The following is a 17,533-nucleotide window of genomic DNA, read 5'->3' on the forward strand; positions in this document are numbered from 1 at the left end:
TATCGATAGTTGAATAAAGTGACAATCAAGAACCGGTATCCGTTGCCTCGTATAGATGATTTGTTTGATCAGCTTAAGGGAGCTTCAGATTTTCAAAATTGATTTGAGATCCGGTATTATCACCGAAGGTGAAGGAAAGTGATGTGTCTAAAACGCTTTCCGTACTCGTTATGGCCATTATGAATTTTTGGTAATGCCATTTGATTGACCAATGCCCCAAATTGCTTTCATGGATCGATGAACCGTATTTTCCAATCGTACTTAGATCGGTTTGTAGTGGTTTTCATTGATGATATATTGGTATATTCAAGACAGAGGCGTAACATGATCAGATCTTGAATAGTACTACAAATTTTACGAGAAAAACAAATATATGGAAAGTTCAAGAATGCGAGTTCGTTATCGGTGGTATTTCGGGACATGTAGTATCTGCAGATGGAATCCGAGTTGATCCTAAAAAATCAAGCAATTATTCAATGGAAGACGCCAAAGAATGTATCGGAGGTACGCAGTTTTCTTGGTTTAGCTGGTATTACAGGAGGTTTGTAAATGGACTCTCAAGATAGCACTACCAATGACTAAACTATCGCAGAAGAATGTTCCTTTTATTTGGGATTGTAACGCCTCTAACCCTATACCGTCATCGAACAGGTTACGAGACATTACCAACAAGATAGTCCAATTTCGGTCATTAATTAAAATAAATATTTACACACATCCTAGTTTTAAGATGTCGCCCTTTAATGGGCCCTCAGGTCCAATATGAACAATAAATTCAATTCGGGACTAATTTAGAATCACTACGAGTTTTAGTAAATTTCAAAATTCATACTACATACTTTTGCCAACCATAATTTACTCATTTCATGAGTACATCTACAACCTAAATGACACTCATAAAACATCCTAGGTACATGCCATTACCAATAATTAACACACTTTACCTTAATGAATTCGGATCGAATCGGGATGCTGATTCAACGTTCTATTTTACTAAACTCAAGACGAAACAAACCGTCACGCTGAGTATGGTATACTCAGTGGTATTTCCATAATCCGAACACTTAATAATATAACAATTAAACTTAAAATCACAATAACAATTATAAGTATTCATTTATTTGTTTTATAGATAAAATTTCAATTACTTACCATATAAATTCTATACAAGTCATATAACAAACACAATAACATATTTGTTCAATTCTTTTCATTTACTTACCGTATAAATTCTATACAATATATTTACAATTCACTTGTTTTCACACTTTACTTCTTAACAATATACCATTTTAATTCATTCTAACATCAATCATCATCCATTTGAACTTCACTCATTTCATGAACCTTTTGGTTCATGTTTTCAATCTCATATCTCAATTTCAATTCTCAATTCAATTTCTCATTTCATTCCAATAGCTCAATCAATCAAATTCACTCGACTTATCTTTTCACTTATTTACCCCTATTAACAAGACTCGGACCTTGGCGGATACACGGATCCAACCAAACACACCAATATGGCACCCAAAGCCTCATCGGATAGTTCAAGCAATATTTGACACCCAAGGTCTCATCGGCCTAGTCAAGTAAAGTTGGTACCCAAGACCTCATCGAATCTATCCGAAGAAATATAGTGATACCTAGTGTCTCATCGACTCGAGGTCGAAGAATCCTGAATACTTCCAATCCTATGGCATGCCAACTATATCCGACTCAGCCCGATATCATTAATAGGTATTCAATTCACTTTCAATTTTTTTAATCAATACACATTTTAATTAATCACATAAATTCATAATTCAATACAATTCAATTCACTTTTCAATAACAAATATCCAAATATCACAAATCTCATATTTAAAATTTTCAAACAATTTATATTTCAATTCAATTCAAATAATCAATATATATTCAATATTCAATATATATATCTATATATATACGCCAATTCAATCAATATAAATTCAATAAATTCATCACATACTATATCAATCCATTTCATTTGCAAAACACAATAATTCTTACTTCAAAACACTTAATATACATGAAATAAATTCAACAATTAAGTATTAGGTTCGGATTATAGAAATACAAACCGTAATTTTCGAGCTAACCCCCGTTGACTTTGTCTTGTCCTTTCTTAGCCGAGATTTCTGGTACCACATTGACTACGAAATTAATACAATTCCTAATCATTAATACATTACTAATTCATATCTTGAGTTATAGAATTCTAAATTAAGATCCGCTAATTTTTCCTGAAACTAGACTCACAAATATTCTTACAATAAAATTTTCAGAATTTTTGGTTTAGCCATTAAGTACAGTTTATTCTTTAAATTCACCCTATTCTGCTGTCTGACAGTTTCGTCCTTCTTCACTAAAAATTAATTATCTCACAGTACAGAACTCGGATAACATTCTCGTTGATTTCTAATGAAAATAGACTCATTAGGGATTCTAAACATATAACTTTAAGCCTCTAATTATTTTTATTCAATTTTTAGTGATTTTCCAAAGTCAGAACAGGGGAACCCGAATTCATTCTGACCTCGTCTCACAAAATTCATTATATCTCATAATTTACAATTCAATTGCTTATATAGTTTCTTCTATAAGAAACTAGACTCAATAATATTTAATTTCATATTTTATTCATCCTCTAATTCAATTTCTACAATTTTTGGTGATTTTTCAAACTTAGACTACTGCTGCTATCCAAAATAGTCTTAGTACAAAATGTTGGTTTACTTTAATTTCAATTTAATTCTAACTAAATTCACTTACTTTTCTATCTTAATTCATACTTTATTTCTATTCAAATTTCATCCATACTCTCATTTAAATATTAAATTTTCAGCATATTTTCCTAATTTCAAAATTTCATCAATTTAGTCCCTACAACATAAAACTTATAACTTACTTTACAATTTGATCCTATTATCAATTCTAGCTTGAAATTTACTCAATTAAACCCTTAATTCACTATTTTATTCAACATGAACTATACTTGAAAATCTATAAACTCTCAAAATATCAACTTAATTTCATCAAAGTCTTATTCCAAAGCTTCTAAAACATCAAAATTTAAGAAGAAATGACTTAATTGACTTACCAAATTAAACTTTGAGCCTTGAAACTCAAATTTTCCTTTTTCTTTTTCTTTCTTTCTTTCTCCCCTGTTTCTTCTCTGTTTCGTTTGCTTTCATTCTGTTTCTTATGTTTCTTTACTTATTTATATAATATAATATACTATAATATAATAATAATTTAATATATATTTTAACACATAAAAAATCTCAGATTTTTATGTTTATGCCGCCTCACTTAGGACAAATGGCATAATTGCCATTTTGGTCCTCTTCATTTTCTTTTAATCTACAATTCAACTTTCATCCTTTATTCAATTTAGTCATTTTTCCTAATTACTCTTAATTAAACTAAATTTACTTAATTAAACTCTAATTAACCACTCAATTGACTTCGTAAATATTTTTAATAAATATTTACGAATCTATTTTTCAGAAATGGAGACCCGAAAATACACTTTTTTCGGTAACGGTAAAATTTGGGTCGTTACAGGGATGATCAGTGTCAGAAAAGTTTTGAAACATTGAAGCGAATGTTAACCGAGGCACCAGTTTTGACATTACCAGAATCGGGTAAAGATTTTGTAGTGTATAGTGATGTTTCTTTGAGTGGTTTGGGTTGTGTATTGATGCAGGATGGGGAGGTAATAGCCTATGCATCTCGTCAATTGAAACCACATGAAAGGAATTATCCCACTCATGATCTTGAGTTAGCAGCTGTGATTTTTGCATTGAAGATTTGAAGACATTATCTTTATGGTGAAAAATGCTACATCTATACTGATCATAAGAGTTTGAAGTATCTTCTTTCTCAAAAGGAATTGAATTTGAGACAAAGGCGTTGGATCGAGCTTCTGAAAGATTATGATTGTGTTATAGACTATCATCCGGGAAAAGCTAATGTTGTAGCTGATGCATTAAGCAGAAAAGCTGTAATTGAATTAAGAGCAATGTTTGCACGGCTTAGTATCGTTGAGGATGGGAGTCTTTTGGCGAATTGAGAGTAAAACCGGTAATGTTTGATCGATTAGATCACTCATTGGAGGATAACAAATTATTGAAGAAAAGAGATGGTATGAATGGCACAATGAAAATTTTAGTATTGATGATTGTGGATGCTTGAGGTTTCAAATCGGATTTGTATTCCAAATACTTCGAGCTTAAAGAGTTGATTCTACGGGAAGCTCATGATAGTTCATTTGCTATGCACCCCGGAGGTTTAGGTAAAAATAAGCAGAAATGCTGCCGAAATTTTTATAAAAAAAAAAAATTGGAATACTCGAACAAGTCCCGTTCTACTTTTAATACGTGTTTGAACTTCGAGAGTTCAAGATAGGGACTTAATTATTATATTATACTATGAAAGTTATATTAATTGCAAATTATTCGTAAGTTGTCTGATATGTCCAGTAATGCCTCATAACCTCGTTCCGGTAACGGTTTGGGGTTAGGGGGTGTTACAAGTAAGGAAGACAATAAAAGGAATTTAAGTTCGACAACCAACTTTCCAAAGTCATCATTCAAGGATAAAACCGAGGTTGGAAGTAGAGGTGTGCATGGCCGAGCTACTCTGTCCGGCCCGAAGGTTCGCCCGAAATGTAAGAGGGTTTGAGTAAAAAATATAGGCCCGAAAAATAGACTTGAACAAAAAAATAATGCCCGTTTAAAAAATGGGCCGGGCCTCGGGCAAGTATTTTTTAGCTGGGCCCAATTTTACCTGAATCACTAAAGGACAAAAAATCAGATATTTTTTTATTTTTGAATGTTATTTTCTTGTTGTTTTCTCCCATTTTGCTACCATTTTACTATTATGTTGCTATTATTTTATTGTTTGAATATTGTATAAAATTTATTTTATTGTTAATTTTTTTTATTTTAAAGACATTTGTTAATTTTTTATTATTTTCAAGCATTTGCTTGTTAAGTTGCATTTATCTTAGTGTTATTTAAGTTTACATATTTTTAAATTTTATTTTTAATTTGTTGAGAAATATTTATTTTGATATTTTTGTATTTTGATGTATTATATATATTTAAAATAATATAAAAATTAATACACGAAGCAGAGCCGAGCCCGGGTTTTAGTATTTTTATCTGGGTCGGGCTTGGACAAAATTTTAGGCCCATTTTTCAGGCCCGATTCGAGCCCAATAAATGAACATGATTTTTTAGTTGAGCCCGGCCTGAACCCAGTCCGGCCAGGCCCATGAACACCTATAGTTGGAAGAGACTCCAACGAAAGTAGATGTTGATCAGGCTTTGGTTTTACCACAGAGATAGTGGTTGAACATACAGATGATCTGCCAGACACATTAATGACAGAAGTTAAATAGGCAAAAGGACAAGATAGTGAGTTAACTTTGTTAGCATTGCAAGGGGGTCCCATTCTACGGGTGAATGATTCTTCAAATTAAAATTTTTGACGCTCAAAAGTTTGATCCATCCCTATTTACAAAACATTTTATCAAAAAAGAATAAATAAAATAACAAAAAAAATTAAAAGGAGAAAATTAATCTAAAAATTAGAAAAATCTAAAAATATGGAAAGTAAAGAAAATGTTCAAGCCTCAAAAATTCACTCCCAAAAGTTTATAAAATAATATTTATAATCTACTAACATTTAGCTCAACTTTAATAACTATATCCTTAAATGAAAAGTAAAATGAGATTGTTTGGGCATAAAATTGCCCTTACAATTTTTCTTCACACGTCAAACTTTAGTGTCGCAACATCATTGGAAGAGGACACAATATTGGGTGTTGCGACCTTAACAACAGTAGGCACAAGCTTGGTTTGGGGCACTTGGTATCACGACACAGCCTTATTGGTGTCGCGACTTCAATGATAGTGACACTGAGTTCCTTCACTTCAACCATTGGCTTGAAATCACAACCTCGAGCGCTTGTAATTGAGACTTTGAAGTTCAGTATCGCAACACAACATATCTAATGTCGCAATTGTAGTGGCAGATTGTTCCAGGTTAATTTTTCGTTGAAGTTTACTTCCTTAAAGTGATGGAGGGTCGATGTCGTGACACACATGCACCAGTGTTGCAACCCCTACAATAGATGAGATCCTCCTTAATGTTTGGCCTTAGTCATCTTTCTATAGAAGCTCAAATCAATCATTAGACTCACAATGTTATAGTTTTGTCAATTTAGTTATTAAAAGAGGTAAAATATGATAAATGTTATCATTAACACTAAAATATAATAATCAATAAAAATATTCAAAAACTAGTAAACTACTTGAAAACAAACTTATTAAATACTTAAGAGAATTTAATTTATCATATCGATTACAAATGATTAATAACATAATTTTCTACCTTGTTTGATTTTTTCATACCATTGTTATTGTAGGTTAGATATAAAAAATCTATAAGAGATTTTAATAATAATTAAATTATGATATTACGTAAATAGTTTAATTAGAATTTGATTAAAACGATAAAATTCAAGTTTTGAAGATTTTGGTACCATAAAATTCTATTATATATGAGTTTTTTTTAATTTAAGTTTTATATATATTTATATAGAATATAAAAGACATCATTATAATAATACTTGTCACAATATTTTAAAAATATATATTTTAAGTCATTTTTAATGAGTTGGTACTCAATTAATTTATGATATTAACTTTATCAAATCTTAATAATAGTATAAATATTGATATTAATATGAAAGGTCGATTAAATTTATAATCACAAAATAATAAAATATCAACTTGACTTTTGGGATAAATTTTAAAATTATACATAATTTTATATTAATTTAAAATTCATGAATCACCTTATATACTTAACGAAAATTCATGTGAAATTTTAAAAAGAGTTAAATATTATTTCGGGTCTAGACTTGGCAACAACTTTCACATTGGGGTTTAATTATTTTTTCAAATTAGTCCTTAAGTTTGGTAATTATTCTCATATTGGGACGTGGACTAAACAATTGTTCCTACATTAGGGATTGGAATTTTTTTTTTGTCTAAGTTATTCCCTAAGCTTAAAAATTAATCCCACATTGACGGCTTGAACTTTAAAGTTTTCAAAGAAATATTAGGCACTACTTGTACAAAAAAGTTTAAGTCCTAATGCAAAAACAATTGCCAAGTTCAAAAATTAGCTTAGACAAAGAAAAGTTCAAAACTTAGTGTAGCAACAATTACCAAATTCAAAAATTAAATTAGACAAAAATATATGCAAATTTCAAAATGAAAATAATTATTAAATTAAGAACTCAAAAAATAATTTAACCCTGGTAAAAGATAAACCCAACAACATCAAGGTTGCCGGCAGCTTTATAAGACGAGAACATGATGCTACACATTGCTTTTTACAAAGTAAATATTCTATCACTCAAAGAATCTTGTGTCCATTTAGTTTTTAACTTTTTTTTTTTTTGGGGGGACTTATCACATACGAAATGAAGAAATTTAGGACATCCTAGTTAATTTAATAGAATTAGAGAAATTCTATCTAGTGTATCAATATTAAAATGAGTTGTTATAATATCATTCTCTAATATTTGGTAGACTCAAAAATTGAGTCAATTAAATCAAAGTATTCCTGTATGAAATATGAGTTTTGTTTTTAATGAAAAATTTCAATTATTGAAATAATCTTCTCTCCTTCCCTGTCTTGATAAAAAATAGATATAGTCCCTACTTTCAATTTTTGAAAATGATATATATTCAAATATATTATTTTTATAAAATTATATGTTAAATTTTGATTTTGCCGTCTTTATGAAATAAAATTAATTCAAATATGTATTTTTAAATGACAATGTTTTGTTAATAAAAAATTGTAAAATAAAACTCCAATAAAATTGGTGTATAATTTTACAAGACTAATATATTTTGCAAGATTGAAAGTTTAGATTTTCAAAATAAAATATTTTACAAAGAATTGTTTGTAATTTTAAATAATTGCAACAAAATAAAGTACATTTGCCAGAAATAGAATTAGAGTACATGAAGGAGGAAAAAAAACTATAGTTATAATTTTATCTTTTGAGTAAGCACAGCCTTTTTAAGTTTTAACTAATGTAATAAATATTAGGTTGGTTTTACAGTTAAACTAGTTTTAACTAACATACTGACTTCAAAGTAAATAACCCACTTATATTTGTTAGATTTGCGTCTCTTATTTTTGTTTAATTGCAACTACACAATTTCACTAACAATTATAAATTTAATTTCAATTCTAACCAGACGAAGTTACACGTATACAAAATTTTATTTAAAATTTATCCACTATAATCAACAAGTATATGATTTAAGCGAGTGAAAATTTTTATTACATTGAAATTTTTGTATGACATATCTTTAATAATGAATTACTAAAATATTCAAATGTATTTGATAAAAACTCAAGTCAAAATATCTCAAGTTATATTGATTTAATGAAACGATTATTAAAACTTTTATCAAATATTTATTTGGTATGAATTCAAACCATGTTATTCACGTTCCTATCCTAATATTGTATGAAAAGAAATATATATCCCAATTAAATATGATAAATTACAATAACCTATCAAATATTCGTTGAATTGTAACTACCATTCTAACAAGCGCTACTAACAGTCATATCAACAGACCATTCATGTCATACTAGCTATCTCAATGCTTAAAGAAAAAAAAAAATACCAACAAAGGGGAAAAATTAAAATCATTAAAATTTTGAATTTTGATCTTTAAACAACGGGCTGTTAATAATAGGAATATATATATATTTAATATTTATTTTACGATCTATATTTAATATTTATAATTATTTCTTTCAATAATATCATTTTCTTTTAAAAATATAATGTGCAAAAATAAAGTTAAAACAATTTTTAAGGAAACCGAATAAAATTTTAATTTTTATAATTTATATTTTATAATTTTTAAAAATTAAATTATTTTTTATAATTTTAAAATTAAAGTATAATTTTACTTTTATTAATTTAAAATTTAAAAAATTAAATAACTTAAATAACAATTTTTCATTTTAAAAAGTCAATGCCCATACCAACCCCTAAATTTGCATATGATAATGTAATCTTAGCTTTTTTTCAAAAAAAAAAAAATGTATCTTAGCATGGTAAGCAACCCAATCACTTATTGACAACTTACGGGTACCTTTATGGTATTCTTGATTCTAGGTCTTGAGTCTTATTATCACTTCAAATCTACTTGAAATATGTGCACTAGCCATTTTACAAAGTACCCAGTTCTAATGGTAAGAAATAGGTCCCCCATCACACCATTTTCGTAACCATTCCTTGTCTAACATAGGTGGGTCCAAAAAATGTACCATGGGAGCGAAACCCTTATCCTCTTCTCACCTCAATAATTGACCTTAAAAAAAATTAAAAGATAAATGGAGATGAACCCCAAAATTAATTAAGTATTATTAATGCTTTGATTAAATTAAAATAACATACTTATGCACATCATTACACATACCCCATTAATCTCTTTATTTATTTATGTAATATATCCGCCGCTCACGGTGGCAGCTTGAATGACAAAGCATCAATAACCACCGTGGGCTAGCGCACCCTTGGCCAACATTACTTACAAAAAGACAAGGGCTAACTAAAGCTTTAGTCAGCTCTTAAAACACCTTCTACGGTTACTCGAGACATCAAAATAGCATCAAGAGACAAAGACAGACAAAATAGAACATTGAAAAAAGAAAAGAAAAGAGAAGACACACTATTTACATGCAGCCCTGGCTCACGAGAGCAGCCTGCTAGCCGCCTGTCAGTCGCCACCCTCTCAGCGATGCTTGCTCCTGGTCTCCCCACTGTAAAGCCTGTCATCGCATGCAACCCAAGTGCTTTCAATATCTTGGTACACAGTTTAGTTTTCATACCCAGAAATTAGATTCAGCCCCTTTGATCCAGAATCGTCGTGAAATTGATTAAAAAAAGTCTATATATCTAAATATTTCTTTTGAAATATCTAATCTTTACTTATTTTAAGCAAGTCATCTAATTTTCGTTTGTTATAAAATAATTAAAGTTAATAATAAGAAACAACTAGTGTTATACCATAAATGGGTATAAGAGTGTATACTGATCAAAAGGAATTATTTCCACGCAGCGACCAAACAAATAGCCAAGTTTTCCTTCATGCTCTGTCTCTGAGCCTCCGTTTGGTTGCTGAGAAAACGTTAGAAAAAAAAACAAAAAAATAGGAAAATCCTTGAGGCTTCTGTTCTAAAATATCTTGATTTCATTATATATTTATATTTAGTGATTATCTGGTTAACCGTTGCTATCACCCTTGCCATGATTAATTAGATTTCATTTTCCTCAGCAACCAAATAGATAGATTAGTGAATGATCAAAGCCCAAAAACCAAAAAACCAAGTGGCTAAAGAAGTAGCAGCCAGACAAAATCCATGCATGCATGGTACGAGGTATACGCACCAGTCATAGACGGTAGGAGAGTTGGGTTGTGGCTTGTCGAAAACATCAGAACCTATACTTTTGGTGGCTAGGTTGCTACCCGGATGGAACACACTCCTCCACACGTTCTCCTTACGCGCCGTCGGAGTCGTCGGTGTCACGGGTGTCGGACCTGACACTGGACTATTCGGCAGCGACAACGACCTCTGGTACTTTTTCCTTTCTCCTTCATCTAACCAAAACATATTAAATCTCAGTCAGTCACTCAACAGTCAACAAAAAAAAAATATCAAATCCATGCATAGTATTGAGATTTTTACCTTTGATGGACAAAGGCTGGGTGGTGATCTTCCTAAGCCTGCCGAGACCACGTTCAGGTTGAGGCCCAGCTACTACATCGTCCCACATTTTGTCTAGCAGAACCATTTTTTCTTTCTTTTTTTTCTCTCTCTGGTTTCTCTTTTCTGTAATGTAATGTTTCTTATGGGTATATGGTGATATTATATATAGGTAAAGTTTTAGCTAAAAAATATCTCTCCCTCTCTCTTCCTACAAGGAAAAGGGGTTTCTTTTTGCTATTTCCAAATTTATAATAGTTTGTAGGAAATTAAATTTAAAGGCAATTAATGACGAGTGAATATTGGCAATAGAAGAATGAGGAGTGGGCATGATATTACGTCCAAAGGAGATGGATAAGGATGAGAAGATGACTGAGTAAAGGGAAGGGGGCCCGCAAAACAATATCTACTCTTTATTTAATTCTAATCTGATGAGAGTGTTCAATAGAGTAGGTTGATATATTGATTCACAAGTGTAACATATACAATTGTTTGTCCTATTCGTTAGATCCATTATCGGGGGTCCACAAAAAAAAAAAATAGAAGTCATGTGTTTGGATTGACACCTGGGTCCCATTCCCTTTGATCACGCCATTTCCTTCATTTTTCTTTTAGTTAAAGAATTAAGATGCTTCACAGGGATCTTAGGTGTAAGTTATGCTGTAAATATCTCTTTTAACTCACTGGATTAAAATATAAAAATGACGAAAAAAAACTTTTCTAGAAATCTAAAGATAAATCATATTTCTTTACTGAAGGTGATGATCTAACATTTGAATAATGCAAGTTGAGGTGACCAAAGCTAAAGGTTTGTCTATTGTCAAAGGGGAGTTAGGCAGTGGAAGGATCTGGAAAATGGACACTAAATCTTAAGATCAGATTTTTATTAGAATTATTGTTTGTTTATTTTATGCATGTTAAAATCCAGCAACTACGGGGCAACTTTTCTTAGTGGGATGTCAATTTTTTAGACCAAAGCATTCTAAAATTTATTTTTAAAAAATATAAAAAATGCCAATAATACAAGAGAGCCATGGTTAAGCTTTTCATTTGACACTCCAGTGTGATTAGAATTCAAACCTTATTAATATAGTCCCCTCTCTCAATTTATAGTGTACCAAAAAAGGCAAGATTTTTTGGGCTAATTGCAAGGAAAAAAGTCCAATAGTTCTAACAAATGAAAATAGCTTAATAATATAGCCATACTCTTAAAATATACTAAATTTAAAAAAAAAAATTAAAAGTAAAAATTTGACAATCGGAATTTATTTACGTAAGAAATTTAAGGCCCAAAAAGAAAGGAGGACGAACGCAACGTAGCCCATATCGTTATTATTCTAGGAAACTTGAAGTTGCAACTGTTTATGCCATTATTTTGTTGGATTAATGACGCAAATACGAGATTGTTCTCGATACTTGGGAAAATAAGCATCAAAATCAGGCAAGTTTTTTTCGGCAAATATTAAATGAACCAATCGAACATACCACTAATTGAAAGCAATGGATACGGTTACCCTCGTTGGCATCAGAAGCTCATGCAATGATTGAAAGATTTGTCTCCTGATCAAATAACAGCAAAATATAATCATTAGATTCCACTAAAATCTAAAAATAAGAGAGCTGCTTCATTGTTTTACTTCACCAGCTTCATTGGTAAATCCACCCAACAAAAATAAGAAGATCAAATTGCCGTCGAGCCTCCATAGTCCATAGATCCCCGCAAGTTTTAACCGATGAAAATTGATAACGCCCCTTTCTGTCTGTTTTATCTCAGAACTGCCAATCCTGAAGCAAAATGTGGAGGATTTTCTTTAATCACAAAAAACTAACCTATGCGTTATGAAGTCAGTCCTATACTCCTATGATGATGTAATGCCGTAACATGATTCTAATAAAAAAAACCATCAGAGGAAAGGGCAAAAGCAACTGCTTAGGAATGTCTAGTATCAAATCATTGAAGGAAAGGTATGCCTTAAGCAAAATGAGGTAAGTGCCTCACCCCCTATAAATTCTGCTACAAGCAAGATGACGGATGTTATCTGTAAGCACGCAAATCTGAAAACTAGAGCTAACAGAACAAGGTCAAAAAGATGATCAAATAGCAGTGAACCTACGTAAAAACTGTCATGTATTTTACACCAGTTTGAACCATAAGAGACCATAAATATCAACACTCCCTATAACCATAAGCATGAAGCTTAAGCTTCATATTACAACTCATGTAGCCTGATAGTTTTCACAAAACTGCAGGGTACTACGAAATAAAGCCAAACTGTTTTAGAACTCGTGACTTACATCCATAGAAAATGTTGAAAAGGCCATGAGTTCAGAACAAGCCAAGGGAGTCCCATTTATACAAAACATTTTAACTGATCTTACATAATCCTAACAGAAAGTTTAGGTTAAACTCCTTAGGAGATTTCCTGGCATGCAAGCTAAGATGATAAACATACTTAGAATCATACCAACTATTGATAAGCTACATAAACTGTAAAGGAAAAAGGAAATTAAATATGAAAAGATTTCATGAGAAAATTCCTAATACTGCCATGGTTATCAGTTTAATATATTAAAAACATCATTGTTAGGAATTCCCTTAGTAAAGGGCACAAAACCGTACAAATACATAAGCACTCTGCCTCTCAAGATTTTCCGTATTTCTCGATATATCCCTGCAAAACAGGGGTGGGGAAATCTCAGTTTGATAAATGAATTATATTAAAAAGTAGACTAGTAAATAATAGTAAACCTAACTGATGGAGAAAAAAATATCCACACTTAAAAAATCTAATCTTTGTTTAGAGGGAATATCGGGGTTGGTAGAAGTAATAGCACACCTATTCTAGATCATGCTAGTATATACCATAACAACTCTCAAATCAAAAACGCTCACCTGAACAAGCCTTGCTATTTTTGATTGGGATGCTGAAAGATACTGCTTAACTGATTCAAAGGTAAGTGGAATTTGATGAGGTTGCATGGTGCCAATAACCTTGTTAACTGCTTTTTTGACTATTCTATTATGAGCATCTTTACTGAGATGACCCTCACGCCAAGTTGGTTTCAAAAGTTCTTTAATTAAATCTACAAGAGCAGCATGGAAATGCCTCATTGCTTTAGACTCTTTGAGTGCCTCCCCATCTGCCTTATGCTCAATATCTATTTCATTCTTTTCTCTAACTCTATCTACTTTCAAGTCCTTTTTGCATCTAAACCCATCCCTTCGATGTCTAGCATCACGATCAGTATCAGTTTTGCTTGTCTTTGAAATGTCTTTGACATGAGAAGCAACCGAGGAAATCTCTTCTTTAACCAGTGTTCCATTTTGCATGTCAGCAGCAGACGTCCCATCATTTGCATCAGTTGTTGAATCTTTTCCAGAAGTGTGGTAATTGTTATTGACCAAATTTTCAACATATCTACCATGGCAAGATGCAATTATTTTATCAGCATTACATGCAGGGACCAGTGGCCCTGCTGATGTAGAATCATCATATGTTGGTGGATATGCTACATCCAGGAGGGATGGACCTTGACTAGAGAAAGAAAATTTAAGAGACCTCTCCCCTACATTGGACAAATCAATGCTATCACGAAGAGGATCATACTGGCGTCGAGGGGATGATGAGCCAAAAGTGATAAAAAAGGATGGTCGAAAGGGTACTGATGGTTCCCAATCATCTGAAGAAATTTTTATTCTATATTCGGTGAAGTGCAATGGATCCTTAGCAATATCAGTTGCAGGAAAGTTTTCTGGTTCAAAACCAGAGAAGGGGGAAGAGCCTTGCAGCAAAGAAGATGGATGGGAAGTATGGTGTTCTCTGTCATTCTTCAACATCTTTTGAGCATCAACAGAGCATGCACTTGAAGAATAACTAAAAGGTAATGATGCTAGCCATGTTGAGACACGATATTTTTGGTTCTCTTTATATGTATTGCCCAGAGATGTAACCGAGCCACTTAAATAAGGTATATGCTTAGGAAGAAAACCATTCCTGAAGGTAGAACTACCTCTATCACTCAGCAGACCAGGCTTGACATAATTGTCCGCAGGTAAACTCTGACCTATACTGGGTTGTCTTACATCCTTAGATGGCTCGGAATCATCTGTAGATGCTTGAAACTGTTGAGATCCAAGGGAAGTGCCAATAGATTTATCCTTACTATGGATTAAAGGAGATAATGCTGTCCCATTTCTAGCTGATGAAGGCAATCTGTCAGAAGAACCAGGTGAGTGTGGCCTTGATTTTTCAGCAGTATTTTGAATACCTGATGCATAAAGTTCTTGTAAGATATCACAGTAGAGAAGGTTCTGGATCATCCTTAATGCAGAAAATTAGTTGTACCTTCATCAAGCTGAACAGCTATTTTCTCATCTGCTACAGCTGCATCTTCCTCAGATTGTTGTCTAGGATTAGTACCACTATCTTTTATGTGAATAAATTTACATGAACTTCCTTTGACACACCACCCTCTAGCAAAGAAGTCACAAATAAGTGCAGGGCGTTTGTTCTCGCTATTAAACTCAGCACCAGGGTACAGACTTCCAGTACTAGTTTGCGGAGCAGAAGATCTGTAAAACCTATTTGTTAGTAAAATAATGGACAACTAGTCTTGGGAAGGTAGAAATTTACTAGCAAAAAGGACACAATAAGAAGCTTGGGTTCAATCTACGTTACAGAAGGCATATATCACTAACCTTGACTTTATACTCCGTTTATTATTCTCTGTTTGCATGCCCATTTGCTCGCTTTTTTGCTCAAAACCATGACTACTAACTCCGACACCTGAGTGATATCTGCCTAGTATTGAAATAACATCATTGATAGCTATCTCTTTGCCATCAACACTTATTAGATTAGTAGCCTCATACATAATCTCATTGACCTTGCTTCTAGTATGCTGTTCATGGTGGTCTTCATGGGCCTTTCTTTCAAAAATGACTCGAGCATCTTGTCCATTAACCCCATATTCTTGGATTGCCTTTTCATTTGCAGGCCATTTTCCAGATATTGGATACTTTGAACCGTTGTAGTTTTTGCATAGATCCTCCCTTTGAGTTGCCCATGGCTCATCTGGAAGACTACATAAGTTGAAACTAGCACTACTCTCTCCTACATAAAGGGTTTTAGATGGTATTCTCATTTCAGACCTTCCAGGAGCACTTAACGGATCTGATCCCAAGTGTCCACCATGCCCCTTGGACTCCATAATATTACTACCATCTGCATTGAAGGAAAACTCAATCAAAATGACAAGAAATAACCATCATTTCCGGTCAGACTATGAAATAGCCTTTAATTTGGACTCCATAATATTACTACCATCTGCATTGAAGAAAAACTCAATCAAAATGACAAGAAATAACCATCATTTCTGGTCAGACTATGAAATAGCCTTTAATCAGATCTTATAAAAGATGAGGTCTTTCCATTTTGTTTTCTTATAATCTGGACCCTAAAAGTAGTTACCAAGCCAAAGTAAAGGAAGATTAAATAGGAGCACCTGCACGGCTGCTTCATTGCAGTACTACAGGAACAAGTTAAAGATGTATCAATTCACCTGATGCTAACATAACAAGCATCAAGCACCTAAGAAAAAGACCTGTCAGCAGCATTATATACAAGTATTTTTTTCTTTTTTTTTGAATATAACATACAATTATGTTAAAGCTAAAAAAATGGGTGCCAAATTTCTTGGAATACTAAGGCTCAGTTAAAAACATGCAAGTCTATAAACCTTTCTCCCCACGATGAGAAATTATGCTTATTTTATTTCTTTTGCACCTCGAACACTACAATCTTCTAAGGCCCATTCAAGTTACGGCATAAAAATTATAACTTTAAACATCTTCAAATATTTAATCTCCTTTCAGAAAATTCAAATGTCATAAAGATGAAACGATGTTATCATCATACATAAATTATCAACGTTCCGAATTAAGTCAATGAAAATTGATTGAACGATGTTTTATTTTTGAATAACCGTTTCGTTTTGAAGACACTTGCAACTCCTGTCCTCTTTCTTCCTCATCATCGTCGTCGATTTCCATATCGGAGCTGTTGAATTCTGGCTTGGTGGTCAACGCGGTGCGTCTTTCATCGTCCTTATCAGCGCGTGGAACAGCGGCGGGGGTTGACAGAGGCATTGCAGCTGAGTGCAGTATTTTGAACGAGGTCGTGAATCGGAGGGGATGGGGGTTGCGGAGCTGCGCACTCAAAGAGTGTGATCTTTATTCATTCATCTTTTGCCGTCTGGATGTCGATGATCATCAACGGGTGAGGACCCAAGTACTTTATTCTCCACGCGCTTCTCTTAGAGCGTGCTTAGAGGGTCAGTGATTAGGCTCCAGCTACAGTTTGGGCCATAATCTTGTATTGTGAAGGAAAGTGAGTTACCTTTTAAACAATTTTCTACATTTCTTTAATATCAAAGTATAAGGATAATTTAATCTTTTTCTAATTAACTTTTTAGGCTTTTTTTTTTTTTAATTAGGTCGATCTTGGAGAGAGTGTAAAAGCGTATCTTTACAATTTTTTAAATATTTTGTTAGGTTTAGGATAAAAGTTTTTAGGAATTAGGGTTTAAGATTTTAAAAGTGAAACTGTGAAAGTTTATAAGTAAATTTGAGGAATCGGGAATGCGATAACACATCTTAAAACACATACATTTCATATGTCATGCAAGAATAAGA

The 17,533-nt window shown here is 32.4% G+C and overlaps 2 protein-coding genes across 3 annotated transcripts; both read right to left on the reverse strand.

The window, feature by feature from the left end:
* Positions 1–9,541: 9,541 nt before the first annotated feature.
* On the reverse strand, positions 9,542–11,264 carry LOC108453123 (auxin-repressed 12.5 kDa protein). Of its 2 annotated transcripts, XM_017751053.2 has the most exons (4): positions 10,822–11,264; positions 10,523–10,733; positions 10,142–10,252; positions 9,542–9,903 (listed from the first exon to the last, which is right to left on the reverse strand). In XM_017751053.2, the coding sequence occupies exons 1-3, from the start codon at positions 10,925–10,927 to the stop codon at positions 10,180–10,182; spliced, it is 390 nt and encodes a 129-aa protein (XP_017606542.1). In that variant the 5' UTR covers positions 10,928–11,264; the 3' UTR covers positions 9,542–9,903; positions 10,142–10,179. The 2 variants fall into 2 exon arrangements, with proteins under 2 accessions (XP_017606542.1, XP_017606543.1); XM_017751054.2 differs by lacking the exon at positions 10,142–10,252.
* Positions 11,265–13,114: 1,850 nt separating this feature from the next.
* LOC108453122 (protein FRIGIDA-ESSENTIAL 1) lies at positions 13,115–17,233 on the reverse strand. Its single transcript, XM_017751051.2, has 5 exons — positions 16,825–17,233; positions 15,539–16,064; positions 15,186–15,412; positions 13,733–15,108; positions 13,115–13,511 (listed from the first exon to the last, which is right to left on the reverse strand). Exons 1-5 carry the CDS (start codon positions 16,985–16,987, stop codon positions 13,482–13,484), a joined length of 2,322 nt encoding a protein of 773 aa, XP_017606540.1. The 5' UTR covers positions 16,988–17,233; the 3' UTR covers positions 13,115–13,481.
* Between the last annotated feature and the right edge of the window lie 300 nt (positions 17,234–17,533).

This window comes from Gossypium arboreum, chromosome 5, assembly GCF_025698485.1.
Source record: "Gossypium arboreum isolate Shixiya-1 chromosome 5, ASM2569848v2, whole genome shotgun sequence".
In the NCBI taxonomy this organism is placed as follows: Eukaryota; Viridiplantae; Streptophyta; class Magnoliopsida; order Malvales; family Malvaceae; genus Gossypium; species Gossypium arboreum.

Bases quoted from the DNA above. Each gene is read 5' to 3' on its own strand.
- LOC108453123 (XM_017751053.2), bottom strand. From the start codon at position 10,927: ATGGTTCTGCTAGACAAAATGTGGGACGATGTAGTAGCTGGGCCTCAA. The intron at 10,734-10,821 runs GTAAAAATCTCA...TGTTTTGGTTAG, and splicing joins CCAGCCTTTGTCCATCAAAG to ATGAAGGAGAAAGGAAAAAG. The intron at 10,253-10,522 runs GTGCGTATACCT...ACGTTTTCTCAG, and splicing joins TCTCCTACCGTCTATGACTG to CAACCAAACGGAGGCTCAGA.
- LOC108453122 (XM_017751051.2), bottom strand. From the start codon at position 16,987: ATGCCTCTGTCAACCCCCGCCGCTGTTCCACGCGCTGATAAGGACGAT. The intron at 16,065-16,824 runs GTTATTCAAAAA...CCTTCAATGCAG, and splicing joins AGTGTCTTCAAAACGAAACG to ATGGTAGTAATATTATGGAG. The intron at 15,109-15,185 runs GTACAACTAATT...TTTATGCATCAG, and splicing joins AGCTGTTCAGCTTGATGAAG to GTATTCAAAATACTGCTGAA.